This window comes from Centrocercus urophasianus, unplaced genomic scaffold (genome assembly GCF_019232065.1).
Source record: "Centrocercus urophasianus isolate 14NV4802_14NV808 unplaced genomic scaffold, USGS_Curo_1.0 seq_33, whole genome shotgun sequence".
Classification (NCBI taxonomy): domain Eukaryota; kingdom Metazoa; phylum Chordata; class Aves; order Galliformes; family Phasianidae; genus Centrocercus; species Centrocercus urophasianus.
Window position 1 is genome coordinate 911303 of NW_024884900.1, and position 15395 is coordinate 926697.

The 15395-nt window shown below is 41.9% G+C and overlaps 1 protein-coding gene across 2 annotated transcripts in view; it reads left to right on the forward strand.

Moving 5' to 3' along the window:
• Window positions 1-9761, forward strand: part of NF1 (neurofibromin 1) — a 76142-nt gene extending 66381 nt beyond the window's left edge. For both annotated transcript variants that reach the window (XM_042830339.1, XM_042830340.1), the window contains 10 exons: window positions 72-203; window positions 729-864; window positions 1691-1848; window positions 2825-2947; window positions 3637-3764; window positions 4482-4582; window positions 5217-5359; window positions 5492-5538; window positions 6272-6488; window positions 8876-9761. In XM_042830339.1, the coding sequence (XP_042686273.1) occupies window positions 72-203; window positions 729-864; window positions 1691-1848; window positions 2825-2947; window positions 3637-3764; window positions 4482-4582; window positions 5217-5359; window positions 5492-5538; window positions 6272-6488; window positions 8876-9018 (1328 nt within the window). In that variant the 3' untranslated portion in view covers window positions 9019-9761. The remainder of the gene's footprint in view (window positions 1-71; window positions 204-728; window positions 865-1690; window positions 1849-2824; window positions 2948-3636; window positions 3765-4481; window positions 4583-5216; window positions 5360-5491; window positions 5539-6271; window positions 6489-8875) is intronic.
• The last annotated feature ends 5634 nt before the right edge of the window (window positions 9762-15395 follow it).

Consider the following 15395-nt stretch of genomic DNA (forward strand, 5'->3'; position numbering starts at 1 on the left):
AATATTTGTGCTTCATAAATATGTATTCAAAAATTAAATACAGGATTTGGTGTTTAAACCTAATTTTGCAGGGTACAGGCATCCTTCACCTACCACTGTGGCAAGAACAGTCAGGATTCTACATACACTACTAGCTCTGGTTAACAAACACAGGAACTGTGACAAGTTTGAGGTGAACACCCAGAGCGTGGCTTACCTAGCAGGTGAAATTAAACATTCTTTTGAACTTGCATTAACTGGAAAGGAGTGGGTTGTTGTGGGAATGTCTTCTGGTGTTAGGCCAATGACTCTGTTATCAGTATGAAGGAAACTTGTAACTGGAGTTGGTCAGGAGTCTGGGTTAGGCTGCTGTGCGTCACTGACGCAGTGTGGTCTGAAGGCTTGTCAGCTCAGGACCTACTGTGCAACTTCCAAAATGCTTCAGGGAGACTGGAGGTGTTTGGTTTTAAGTTCTAAAGTGTGTTGCTCCTTGCAGAATTTACATTTCTAGTGGTCTGGAAACAGAAAACATGGCTGTATGAGGGCAAATGTTTAGATCATGGAATTTTAGCTAGTTGGGGAATACAATTATTTTTTAATGACCAACTTTTAATCTGTACATTTCAGTAAGGTGTAATTACATCTGAGGTCTTTTTTGTACTAAGAAAAAATGTAAATAGATGCTTACATTCTTCAGTGTATTCCTGACATAGAAAATTTGCACCCACTTTGTTTTTTTTTTAATTTAGCTTTGCTGACAGTGTCTGAGGAAGTTCGAAGTCGCTGCAGCCTAAAACATAGGAAGTCTCTCTTGTTGACAGACGTCGCAATGGAAAACGTTCCTATGGATACATACCCCATACATCACAGTGACACTAGCTATAGGTTGGTTGTCTTTCTTTTCGATAATAAAAGTTACCCAAATTTCAATCTCTGTTTTCTTTACTAAGTTATCTAAAGGTAAGGTATGATATAGAGAAAACTAAACCCCCTGTTCGTTAAAGCTAAGTTAATGTTCACCTGCACATCAGTGCTTCCTGACCAACATGCTGCTGTGACCGAGAATCATAGGGAAATTTGTTCATGATTTTGATTTCTCTGAATATGATTTTGAGATCTCTGAAGCAATTTCAGACTTCAGTTAATGGCTTTGGAGATTCTTAATCTTTTTTGATAACCCTTTTCTGTGAGACCTAATCTCACCTCATTCTTCATTTGCATTTTAGAATAAAATTGTCTTTTTAAGAAGTAAGGAGATGCTAAGTAATTGCTTGATTCCTGTTATTGGGAAACTTTGACATCTTATCCATTGTCTATATGCAACCACAGAAGTAAGCTGGGAAGTCAACCCTGAAGTGCCATGCAGAGTCAGATTTTCTCAGTGCGGAGCACTTTACTCAGTGCCTCTCCTTTTAGTACCCAGTACGGAGCAGCAGATGTTTAATGTCTTACATTTTGCCTTATGAGCAGATTTGCTTATGGTTTATTGCTTTATTTTCAGCTCTTCAGCATTAGGTTCATACCAGATTGTTAGTTTTTACTAGCTCAGACATTGTTCTAGCCAAATAAATACTTTTTATTAAAACATTTTTCTTGGAGATTAACCTGCTAGAAAATATGGGTTTAATATAGGATACTTTGGCTAGCTGGAAAATTAATGTCTGAATAAGCCAAAGTTTTAAAGATTTTCTTAATTTCTCTGCACTTTCAGGACACTAAAGGAAAATCAACCGTGGTCGTCACCAAAGGGCTCAGACAGACATCTGGCTGCCAGTTACCCAACAGTGGGACAGATAAGCCCTCGAACGCGAAAGTCCATGAGTTTGGATATGGGGCAGCCTTCGCAAGCGAACACTAAAAAGCTTCTAGGTTATTAAGATGCCTGATTTACTCATTTGTCTACAGGATACTCCATGAAATGTTACTGGAGAAAAATTATACTTGTATTTGTTTTGACTTTTAGTACTTACTCCTAATTCAGAGCAATGCACATGGTTTCTACAAAATGGAAAGAGAGGACACTACAGTTGAAGAGGAATAATTTGGTTTGCTTTGATCAGGAATATGGGAAATGTTACTCAGATGTGCATGCTGAAGTGATTTAAAAAAAAAAAAGATAATTGAGATACTTAAGGTTCAGATGCCAGTTCAGTTTTCTGGGGAGCAGAGTCTTTGGCAGGGTCTGTTGTGTCAGACCAAGGAGCAATGGTTTCAAACTACAAGAGGGGAGATGTGGTTTGGATATAAGGAGGAAGTTCTTTACAGTAAGGATGGTGAGGCGCTGGAACAGGTTGCCCTGATAAGTGGTGGTGCCCCATCCTTGGAGACAGTCCAGATCAGGCTGGACCAGGCTGTGAGCACCTGGTGGAGCTGTGGATGTCTCTGTTCATTGCGGGGGTGGGACAAGATGGCCTGTAAAGGGCCCTTCCAACTGAAAGCATGCGATGATTCTGTGAAACAAGATGAGTTCTCCACATAACTTTACGTGAGTGCACGTGGAAGAAGAGAGGCATTTCTTTCATTACAACCCCGTTACTGCTTCCTTTTCAGTAATCACATTTTGGCATGTTTATTCAATGTGATGCGTTGAGCAGGAAACCATAGCATGCCCACAGCTTACATACTTGAATAAACTGCATGCTATTCTCATATGCATTGTGAAGCATTTTGGAAACTGTGATGGAGAGCGGCATGGTGTACCCGTAGTTTCTCTACCACCTCTGAAAATGTCCCCAGATTCCTATTGATATGTTGCAGACAGGATAGTAGGTTGGCCAGACAATCAGAAATATTGAAGTGTGGATTTAGGTTTAATGTTTTTAATTTCCTGATAAATTGTTTTTAGGTACAAGGAAAAGTTTTGACCATTTGATATCGGACACAAAGGCTCCTAAAAGGCAAGACATGGAATCTGGAATCACAACGCCTCCCAAAATGAGGAGAGTAGCCGAAAATGATTATGAAATGGGTGAGAAACAGGACTAACATTTCAGAATAACGCTAATGATAAATGCTTTGTATTTATATACAAAGGATTATTTCCAAATTCAATGTTTATTTGCTTAGGTTACTGCAAGGTAAGGGAGAAATATCTTAATGGCTTCTGGAGAGTGTAGTCTTCCATATCTCTGACAATTGAGGTTTGAGTTAGAGTTGCTCAGTTTGTAGATGCAGGATAAGGGGCAGCCATAAAGTACCATATGCAGGAGTGAAATAAGTAAAATTTGGCTTTTTATGGCTTACTGAGCCCTAGCTGCATATTTTGCAAGTGGAATCTGATGTGATGCCTAGAATGCCTCTCTTCATCTTCTCCCACATCTGCTTCCTGTGACCCCATCCCCAATTGCAATGCAAGACCAGGGTTCTTCTGTTATCTGATGTCAGTCTGCTGCCTGACCCTGAGAACATTACTTACCACCCCTGGGCCTGTATTTCACTGAATAGGAAATTGGGGTTATTGTTTGCCATTTGATAATACATCCCATGTGACAATCTAGCTCTGCTAGTATTACAGCATAATTGTTGCTTTTTTATACCTTGTGGAAATTCTGGTGAACTCTGAAGTTTGCATATAATTGAACTTGTTATGCAAAATATAATTCTGTTTTGGCTCGGGTTTATTTTGCTTTTGATTAGTTGGTCTTTTTTATTTGGCAGAAACCCAGAGAATATCACCTCAGCAGCACCCCCATCTCCGAAAAGTTTCTGTTTCTGAGTCAAATGTTCTCCTGGATGAAGAAGTTCTGACTGATCCAAAAATTCAAGCACTGCTGCTTACAGTTCTTGTAAGCCTTCTTTCTGTGTATTATTGTGTGTTACTTTCTGATGTTCTTTCACTGTCCAAAGAAACGCTCCCTGTGGTGCTTCATGAATTCACGTGGATCAAACTTAGAATGCATTGTGCCACTCTATTCTTTAGCTGCCTTTCTTCACACTTCCTAGGAATCACTCTTATGGATCCATTAAAAACAATGGGAGCGGAAAATTTGGAATTTCCATGATTCTATATTATAGTTCAGAACATGTCTAACAATTGATTCTTTTTCCTGACAGAATTTTACTACAAACTGATTTTATATAACAAGAAGCTATTTTTACGTATTACGTGTTTTAAAAGAAGAGAAAATTGCTAGAATACCAGCACAATTCAATTTAAACCCTGACTAAATTGTAATACAGCAACCAGTGCGTTAGTGCTTTCACCAGGTACACCAATACACCTTGCAGCCCTGTTACAATGCAGAAAGACTCAGTTGCACAGTTCTGTCAAAAACTGATTAGCTAATTTTGGACCAAAATAGAAGCTATTACCCAACTGTTCTTATTGTTTCTCATGACATAAAACAACTTAATTCCATGTCTTCAAATTAATCTTCTGTAATGCTGCTGCTTCTGGAATCCTGGAATCTTAAAAACCTTAAAATACAATAACAAGCAAAAAAGCCTGTAACTACTCAGCCTCCCTCAGAACCATGCTGATTTATTCCTTTGCATTATCACAGGCAACGTTAGTGAAGTACACTACTGATGAATTTGACCAGCGGATTCTGTATGAGTATTTAGCAGAAGCCAGTGTTGTCTTCCCAAAGGTCTTTCCTGTTGTGTAAGTATCTGAAGCTGTTTGTGATGATTCTGTACTTGGCATTCCTATAAGATGTCTCTGGACCAGGGCAAGCGCGTGTGAGGTGCTTTATCATTTGTACTGTGTGAGCAGCAGTCTGTCCTTTGCTTGAGACAAATGTCCATCACAGTTTGAGAGCATTACATTTACTTAACGTAGCGGAAGAAGGAGTGCTCTTAGGGGAATGGGAATCCTCACACAGCACTGCTACAGACGGCCCTCTGGCACACGTCTGGGGTCTGGGCAGGTTGGCGGAGCAGCCAGGGAGCAGCCAGGAGCCTGTCTGTGCAGCCATCCATTCCTCCCTAAAGCTTTCAGTGTCGCTGCTGCCATTACAGTAGCCTGGTGACTTTGCGTGGCTTTGGCATTTATTTGGTACTGTGGAAAATCAAATTACTTTTTACATGGTCATACAGTTTTCTACATAAGTCAACATGTACAGTTTTATATATTTTTGTCCCAGATAGACTCACATTTTTTAATCAGTACCCCAAGCACATATCGAAACACACAAAGTGTACCTCGGGATACTCTTTCAATGCAGTTTTTTAGATGTGGGTTAGAAAGGTGCGTATTCATTTTGCGGAAAAAAATAACCCACTGTTCTTTTCTTTAGGCATAATTTATTGGATTCCAAGATCAACACCCTTTTGTCGCTGTGTCAAGATCCAAATTTGTTGAATCCAATTCATGGCATTGTTCAGAGTGTTGTCTACCATGAGGAGTCTCCACCCCAATACCAAACTTCTTATCTACAAAGTAATTTTTTTTAATTACTGAATTCAAAGTTAGATATCCTAATGAAAATGCCTTCGCAGAAGAGCTGATCAGTGTTGTTTGGATTCTCTCTGACCTCATAAATCCTTCATAACATTCAGTTTGTTGTTGTAGGTTTTGGATTTAATGGGTTGTGGAGGTTTGCTGGCCCATTTTCCAAGGTAAGAGATAAATTCATCAATTTTTACCTTTGTTCTCTTTATGAAGCACACTGATGCTCCAGGTATGATGTAGAGAAGTGATAAATGACAAAACTGACACGAGCAAGTCAGTAACATAAGGGTCGCTTTTATGGCTAGAAGTTTTTTAGCCTGCAGCAGCTATTTTGATGAACTCATGGTAAACTTACTGAGGCTGGATGAAAGCAGTCAGGTGGTAAATACAGCTTTTCAGCACCCTGAAGTTTGCAGACTCCAAAGACATGGAATATTATTCAGAAACTCTGGTTTGTTATCCTTATCTTACTGTTTAAGAGTTTAATCGTTAAGAATGATAATTCCATAAGGACAAATTCTATGTTACAACAGAAGAAATAAAACCATTGACCATCTGTGCTTCCATTTGTTGCTTCTAGTCATTGCTACAAGAACTGAACGAGCAGAGTAGCAGTGTTAAGTTCGGTTGCTTTGAACGTTATGAATGGAACAGCCCCCTCCTCTGGCTTTGCGGTTCTTAGATGAACTGAAATTACATCTGCGAGTGCTCTGTAGTATTGCATTTAGATTAATCTGGGAAGGATCACAGATGGATTTTCACACATAGCTGCCTCCAGATGCTTTTTATAAATTTCAGGCAAAAGCACTGGAAACCTACAGTGAGTTAGGGGTGAAATTCATTGACAGAAAAGTGGGAGGAAGTGAACCAACCTTTTTTTTTTCCCCCCATCACTCACAGCAAACACAAATTCCAGACTACGCTGAGCTCATAGTGAAGTTTCTCGATGCCTTGATTGACACGTATTTGCCTGGGATTGATGAGGAAACCAGTGAAGAATCTCTCCTGACACCCACATCTCCGTATCCTCCCGCAGTGCAGAGCCAGCTTAGCATTACTGCTAACCTTAACCTTTCCAATTCCATGACCTCGCTCGCAACTTCCCAGCACTCCCCAGGTCAGTAGCAGTTGCGGTGCTTGATAGGTAAGGAAATGTACTGAATTTATACAGCCAAGTATTCCATCTTGTTATTTTTTAAATCTGTTTACACATCAAACATGATTGCATTCTTGCAATTGCATTGAATGTTTTGTCTGTCATCTCTCCCCACCCCTTGTCACAGACATTACTCACGTTTTTTCTTTCATTCTGTGTTTGTAAAGCTTCTCTGCCTTGCTCTAAATCTGCAGTTTTCATGCAGCTTCCTCATCAAGGTACTCTCTACTTCCATCATATTTGCACGAGATGCTGCTTGATCTGCTTTAGGGTTGGGCTTGTGGCATGAGAAGTGGTTTACTAATCCTGGACACAGGAATGGCTTCAGTGTAAGTGCTAAGCTGTTGCATTTCTCGTGTGATGCTAGTAATATTTAATGGAATAGCAGCAAAAATCACTCACATCTTCAAGAGTAAGATACATTTGGTAATAGAGAAGTGGAAGCTTGGTACGTGAAATTATTCTGCTGCACGTATTAAGCTAAAATGTAAAACTATTTCACGAGCTCTTTAGTTTCACAGGAGGTCAGCTTCAGCATCATTTGCACACTGCCAGGAAGCAGACACAAATTCTTTGGACTAAATTGCAGCAGACAGAGGGTTCAATAAAATGAATTCTCACAGCACCATTTGATTTCTGCTTCTGTGTGGAGAAATAAATAAATAAGACTGCAAAAGACTTTTTTTACTCACCTTGCAGGTTGCTTCCTGTTCTCATCATAGCTTGTGACTTCATGAGCTCACACACACAGGGAGCAGGACAGCAGACCACAGACAGCTTCTGAGTGTAGTTTTGATTTTCACTGTAACTGTGTGAAACAGTGGAGTGTAATCACTATTCTTGCTTGTGCCAATGAGAATCAATTTCTTAGAGGGATGAGACATAGAAGTGTGGGAGATACTGTTTGTAGTGATAGGATTTTGCTCCAACCTTTTCATTTGCTGTCAGACATCCTAATTTTTGCTGCTGGTTATACTTTGAGTCTCTCCCATTAAAATACCTTTCCTACTACTCATTCCAATGCTGCACATGTACTGTAAGTGCTTAGTGTTGTTAGACGTGCCTCAAGCATACTCATTTTGTAGCAGAAGTAAAGTGACAGCTGCGCGAAGGTGCTGCCACACGAGTGATTAACTCAAAGTAGGGTTAGCATAAAAGTAATGACTGATTGAAAGCGTGTCTGCACTAAGACATTTATGTCTTCAAATGACAGACTGTATCCCAGAGATGTAGAGCAGTGGTTCATAGCCAATCATGTGCTGTCATGTCAGCCTGAAGTTACACTGGAGGGGTTTGTTTAGGTTGGCTGTTTGATGTGATTCCTTTAGCACAACACAGTAGAATTCATCTAAAGCTTCTAGGAGAGTACGTGCACTGGGGTAGAAATCCAGGCTGGTTTCATCCTCGCCTTCTACCTCCTGCCTTTGTCTGGGAGAGCAGCACTTTTGCAATAGCAGTCATGAAAATTTCCAGACTCACGTCTTGTCAGCGATTGTGCAGTTATGTCCAAGCTTTGGCCCTAGAGTTTCTTTATTCTTGATTTGGGAGGACGTCTTTTGAGGGTATGGATGGAGCATTTTCTTTTCAAGTACCCTTGTTCATTCTGCCCACAAATACATCAGAGCACGTGCTCCTGCAAACGAGCAGCCTTGTGCACAGGCAGCTCTGACACTGCTGTCAGCTGCAGGGTGTTGAGGCAACTCCAGAGCACAGCACTCTGCCCTCCCTCCTGAACTGGACCTGAGTCTCACTGCCCTGTTTGTTACTAGTGGTATTTCAGGAGTATTTGCAGTGACTTTTCTTGTCCTTACGAAGGTTAGCACAGGGAAGTGTTGGATCTGGTCAGGGGCTGTACTTTCTGAGCTCAGAGTTGTACATTTGATCTGAAAAAACTATTCTTCATATTGCAGTACTGCAATAAAACAGCTGCATCAGTTCTCTCATTTGCGAGTCATTGTCACCAGTAAGGCTGTGTTACTTCCTGCTAAGAGAGTTACGAGATACTTTAAATGTTTTGTTAGTTGGATGTCTGAAGTGCTTTCCCAGCTATAGGGCAGCACTGCTGGCCGCTTGTGTTCCCAGAGGCTGTCACCGCCGCCACCTGTTCGCATGGCAGACCTGGGTTGTATCCTGAGCACAGTCACCGGGTGCCACCTGTGTCGCCGTTGCCTGGCGCCGCATCGCCCAGCAGGGTGCCTTGATTCTGGCATCGAGGGTGTCACAGTATTTTGTACCGTGAAGGCACTTCCATGCTAACCTGTTCATTTGCAGAAACGTCTGTGGTTATGGTGCTGACGGCAGGGTGGCAAAGCAGCGAGGCTAACTCGTTGGTCTGTGTGTGTTCCCAGGGATCGACAAGGAGAACGTGGAGCTCTCGCCCACCGCTGGCCACACCAACAGCGGGAGGATGCGCCACGGCTCTGCCAGCCAGGTGCAAAAGCAGCGAAGTGCTGGCAGCTTGAAACGTCACAGCATTAAGAAGATTGTGTGAAACTTGGGGTTGTTTTTTTTGTTTGATCGTTTTTTTGGGTTTTTTTTTGGAAACTGACTGACGTACGTGGGCCTCTTGCAAAGGGCCCCCCACCAGTTGTGATGCTGCACTTAATTTTTCAAGTTCCCATCCTGTCAGCCATGTTGCCAGATGATCAACTCCTGAAACATTGCCTCAATTTTAATGCCTTCTTACTTTTTTTCTGCTTTTTTTTTTTATTTAAGCCAGTGTTTCAGAACCACTTGTAGACCCTGAAGGACTTCGTAAGCAAAGGAGATGTGAGTTCTTCAACACTGCAGAACATACCTTGTCCAAATATGAAAGCCATTTCCCATAGACGGTTCTACCTTGCTTCTGTGATTCGCCTTGTTTGTTTCTTCTATAAAGGAAAGTGTTAATACTTAATCCTGTTTGCACACTTCTCAAGGTAGTGGCTTTATGAGCCAGGGGAAGTTACTATCATCCTGGTTTTGATTCAAACCTGTAGGATTTTTAGCTGTGGACTTTTTTTTACCGTGCTTAAAAGGAAGTTAACAATAGCTGCAGTACAATGAGCTTAGCCAGAATTGGTTGATTAGATTAAATTCCTAGTAATCAGCAATAAATTGAGAGGACAAGGAGGCTTCATGAGTCTCTTCATTCCCCAGACCATAGCTTCAAACACTTGGACTGTATATGGACCAGACTGGATAAACTGTCTTTTTTCCAAAGGAGTTTTTTTTTTTTTTGCTGTACTTTAACTAGACTATAAAAGGTTGTACAGTGGAAAGACAAGGGACTTAGTAGATGAGGGAAAAGCTGTTGATGTAGTCTACCTAGACTTCAGCAAAGCTTTTGACACGGTCTCTCACAGGCTTCTTCTGGGGAAACTGGCTGCCCGTGGCCTGGACAGGTCTGCTCTTCTTTGGGTGAGGAACTGGCTGAGGGCTGTGCCCCATGAGTAATGAATGGTCAATGGAGTTCAGTCCAGCTGGAGACCATTTCAAGTGGTGTCGTCCCAGAGTTGGTACTGTGGTACTGGGGCCCATCTTGTTTAATATCTTTACTGATGACCTAGATGAGGGGATCCTCAGTAGTTTTGCAGATTACACCGAGTTGGGAGGTGGTGTCAATCTGCCTGAGGGTAGGGAGGCCCTTCAGAGGGATCTGGATAAGCTGGATTGCTGGGCTGAGGTGAATGGGATGAGGTTCAACAAAGCCAAGTGCTGGGTCCTGCATTTTGGCCACAACAACCCCATGCAGTGCTATAGGCTTTGGGGCTGAGTGGCTGTGAGTGTGAAGAGGAAGGGACCTGTGAGTGTTGGTTGGTGCTCGGCTGAACATGAGCCAGCAGTGTGCCCAGGTGGCCAAGAAGGCCAGCAGCATCCTGGCCTGCATTAGAAATAGTGTGGCTAGGAGGAGCAGGGAGGTGAGCATCCTCTGTACTCTGCTCTGGTGAGGCTGCACCTTGAGTACTGAGTTCAGTTTTGGGTCCCTCACTACAAAAAAGACATTGAGGCCCTGGAATGTGTTCAGAGAAGGGCAACAAAGCTGGTGAGGGGTCTGGAGCACAAGTCTTATGAGGAGCAGCTGAGGGAGCTGGAGTTGTTCAGTCTGGAGAAGAGGAGGCTCAGGGGAGACCTCACTGCACCCTGCAACTTCCTGAAGGGAGGCTGTGGTGAGGAGGGTTTGGCCTCTTCTCCCAGGAAACAAACAGGACCCAAGGAAATGGCCGCAAGTTGTACCAGAGGAGGTTTAGGTTGGACATAAAGAACTTTTTCTCTCACAGAGTGGTCAGGCAGTGCAATGGCTGCACAGGGAGGTGGTGCAGTCGCCGTCCCTGGCAGCGTTCAAGAGGCGTCTGGGCGAGGAGCTGCGAGATGTGGTTTAGTGCTTGTGGTAGCAGTGGTGATGGGAGGATGGCTGGACTGGATGATCTTGCAGGTCATTTCCAACCTTGAGATTCTGTCATTCTAAGAAAACTGTCAAGAACTGACTATTATGGTGTCACTATAGCAGTGTTTAAAATTTATTGCTTCTTTCTTCCATTTAACGTATGCTTTAGTTTTGCCCTTCTAACAATACACACTTTCAAGAAATTCTTGGCAGATAAACTGTTGGGATACAGAGGGGAAAATTTTATTGATTAACTTTCAGCTCTGGGAGGTTGTTTGGCAAAACTGCTTTTGTGCCGTCCAAGCAGTGATATAAAAACAGTAATGTTTGCTCAAGGTACACAAATTTAAAAGTAAGTGACGCTTTGTCAAATCCAGGTTACGTTTGAATGTTTGCAGTGCAATTTCTGCTGTCAGTACAGACATTTGCAATCAAACTTCTCTTGCAGAACTTTCAAGGGGTTTTAGTTTGTAAGGGCTCCTACTTGGGGGTTATATGAAACTGAAATTGCTATCACTGTGAAAGACTTGCCAGCCACGGTAGTGCATTAGCAATGGGGACTGTGATAATATGCTGCTATGTTGCATGACGTGTAAAGATGTAGCACTGTGTGCTACAGACATGACCTGCACGGACTGAAGATGCGCAGAGCGTTGGATCTGAGGTGGGTGGGCATTCTGACAAAGGCCTGACAGCTCGTTGTAGGGCTAAGCAAATCTACTGCTAAACAACAGTTAAACTTCCTAGATTCAGATCTCTGTTGTATGTTAGAAGTTAACAGCTTATAAATGGCTTTAGAAGGGGGGAAGAAAAGTATATCCTCTATATGAAAAAAATAAAATCCTCTAGTGCAATTTTGTTAGTGGCTTTCAGTAAATCAAACTCCACAGCTAAATTATTAGAGAATGGTACAATTATAAGTGTTCAGATTTTATTGATATAGCACATAATTCACGTGTATCCACACAGTAACAATGTAACATTTATGTAAATAAATGCCTTTATTGTATTGATTCATAAAATAACAATTCTTCTAATTTGTTTACAGTCCTGGAAGAACTATGAACACAAGCTTAATATGCAAATAGTTTGCCAAAACAGGATGAAAATGTAGAATTAGCAATCTTGGAATAGAATCGTTGGAAAATATGAAGACTTGTGCAATTAACCACATTTTTTTACTCTTGACTGTGTAGGAGCTGCAGTGGAATCATGATTCCTGAACTGTTAGGTCTGTTGAAGGGTTACAAGGCTAGACTTAAATTAAGGAACAGAGCAGTGACTTGTGCCATGTTTTTCAGCTGCTATGCATTTGTAATTTTGGGAGTCACTGATTTAAAAACCTTTCTCATCTCGTACATCAAATTGCTCATAGCTTCGGTATCGCTGTCGGTTTGCACCTGATTATACTGAACCAAGCTACTTCCAGCCCTTTCTGTTTTGCTGAAGACAATGAATTGTAGAAGCCTTTAGAGTTATTCCCTCCATAGGTGGGAGGAAAAAAGAATCTCTTGTGATTTACTGATACAAAAAGATAACGTTCAGTTGTTTCTCTGTGAGAAAATTTTCTTTAAAAATAATTCCAGATGAACTGCCAGCTCTGCTCTGTTTGGACCGAGTGCATTTGGGAGCAACTCTTCTAATATTTTGCATTGCCTCAATAGGAAATGCATCATGAAATAAGAACTGATGCATTCTTACAGCTGTGAGTATGGTGAAACCAAAATTACCTTTTCAGTGAGAACCAGAACTACTGTAAGCTCTCAGTCCTGACTGAAACAAATGATACATTGATAAAGCAAGTCGGCAAAATTTAATTTGTTCTATTTCTTGGCAAGGAGTCATTGAACGTTTTCACTCTGTAGTTCAGTGAGGTGACCCGAACTTTCAGAGCAGGGGTGTCAAACATTTTAGGAAAAAAGAGCCGAACTTGAGTGTAACTGTAGACACAGAACCGTGGAAAGGTTTGGACAGAAGGGGCCTTAAAGCTCACGTTGCAGCCTCTGCCAGCACCTCCCAGCAGCACAGGCTGCCCAGGGCCCACCAGCCCTGCCTGCAGCACCTCCAGGCACGGAGCACCCCCAGCTGCTCCGGGCAGCCTGTGCCAAGGCCTCACCACCCTCACCGTGAGAAATTTTTTCCTTTTACCTGCTCTAAGTCTGTCCTTTTAGTTTGAAGCTCTCACGCTCCCTGACAGCCCTTTCCTGCAGCCCCCGAGGACCGCAGTGAGGTCTTCCAGAGCCTTCTGCAGGCTGAACAGCCCAACTCCCTCAGCCTGTCTCCATAGGAGAGCTGCTTCAGCCCTCTGAGCATCCTCCTGGCCTCTTCTGGACTTGCTCCAGCAGGTCCGTATCTGCCTTCGGGGAGCCCAGACATGAATGCAGTACTCTAGGTGGCCACAGTCTACAGCAAAGATGTAATTCAGGGCTGTGTTTGCCCCGGTACACAGCAGCACCAGGGTTTAGGACGTTTGTGCTTAGATCAAGGGGGAAAACGCCTTCCTTTCATTCGTAAACTTTGATTAGTATATGGTTGGTCAGTGCCTTACTGTCATCCATCACCATGAAAACCTGCTCCCTGTAATAGCCGTTGCTATTGCTTCACTTTTTTGTTTTCTTTCTCACATCCTTCCTTATTTGCTCCCTTTTCCTGTTTTGCATATTCTGTGTCCTGCTCTGTTTCATTCCTGTGAGCACCGCTCTCCGTTTCTAATCCAGCCTCTGTCCCTCTCCTCATCCTGTCATTCCATTGATGCTAGTGAGCAGCAGTCAGTTGCTGGTGACAGTGCTTCAAGATCAGGCTTGAAACCTGATGTAAGTGGGAGACTCCCAGGTTCAGACCTTCCAGCCACTGTTTCAGGCGGCGCTCAGCACCGCACAGGCTGCCCTCCCCATGGTCTGAGGATCAGCTCTGCAGCCATGCAGTCTGTGTACTTCAGAATGAAAACTTAAATTCAGAAAAATCTGATTGTAACACGTGGACCACGTAGCGACACTATGGGGACTGTATGTTTGACACCCCTGTTTCATTACGTACTAACTACAGCTAAGTACTGTAAAGATGATTAACATTTTGTGTTTGTATTTTCCCTGACTTAAAGATAATTCAGTAGTATTTGAATAGTACATAACCTACCTGTTAATTATGCCAATGTTTCTGCTTTAATGTGCATGAAGTTTCCAGGAATAGGAAACCTTTCAAATAAGTATTGTGGGCCGAGCACTTGGGAGCATTCCAGTGCTCTCTTCCTAAATGGGTTGTAGGTTTTAGGGCTTTTTCTGTTTCATCCTAAGTTTAATTTTTACAAATGTAATGAAGCACGTCTTACTGTTATGCAACAAACTTACCACAGGAAGTCACTTTTAGTGTTGGTCCCACCATTTTTTTTAATGCAGTATATTCACCTGTAAATATTTTTTGTGTAAAATTTGACAGAAAAGTATATTTACTACACTGTAAATACATGTGACAATATATTGTATTATTTTGCTTTTTTTGTAAAGCAGTTAGTTGCTGTATATGTATAACATACAAATTTGACTATTCTAGTGTTAGTAATTGTTAACTACTACTTCTCCTTCCTGCTGTTGCGTTATGTCATTTAAAAACAAAGCTGTGTACTATAAACTTACACTGTGTATGATATCTTACTCTTTCCACTCGGGCCTCACCTTGGAAAATGTTCCCTCGATACAAACAGTCCTGTTCCTGTGGTCAGCAAGTGTGGCAGGGCGGGCAGAGCCCTGCTGACTCAGACACAGCTGGTAAGCTTAGGCAGAAGTGGTAGAAGCCTGGTTTCAGGTAACTGTTGTTCCTCCCATCTGCTCCTCATGTATGTACTTTGCCTTTTTTTGAAGTAAAATGTAAATTCAACCTGCTTCAAGTTGTTTGAAGGTCATTCACTTACGGGAGTTGGTATATTCTGAAATGCTTTTCCTGTTTCTTGGGACACAGATTTGGATGGGTTTGAAACTGAGAGTTGAAAAGCTGTTTGTCCTAGGGAAAATGAGAACCAATTGCCTTGGGATTTGTCTTTCCAGACAAATGTGCTTCTACGTGGGTGTGAACTTGCACAGTTTTGAATAGTAGCAGAAGTGTCTCTGGATAACTGAGGACAGGATGTGGACAGAATAAAGCAAGCTCCTTGTCATGGATTTCATGTCACTTCAGTAAGGTTATTATAATTGAAAGACTCAGACTTTTTAATGTAAATTCAGTATTTTAATAAAACAGCTTCTTGGCCTTTAAAGAACACATCAGTATAATTTGTCTATTTGGGCTTTTCTCGCTTAAAAGCTTCAAGTTTCAACTGTAAGGCAACCTTTATGACAAAAAAGAAATATTTCTCTTTTATGGGGATACTTTTCCACTAAAAATGTGTAAGTACTTACATGCTGCCTTTATGAATAATTAGTTGAGTATCTTCTATAGGAGTACATTTTCTTTACTTTAGAGGAAATGTTCATTAATCTGTATCAGAAATAGCAGCACTGTGTGTAAAG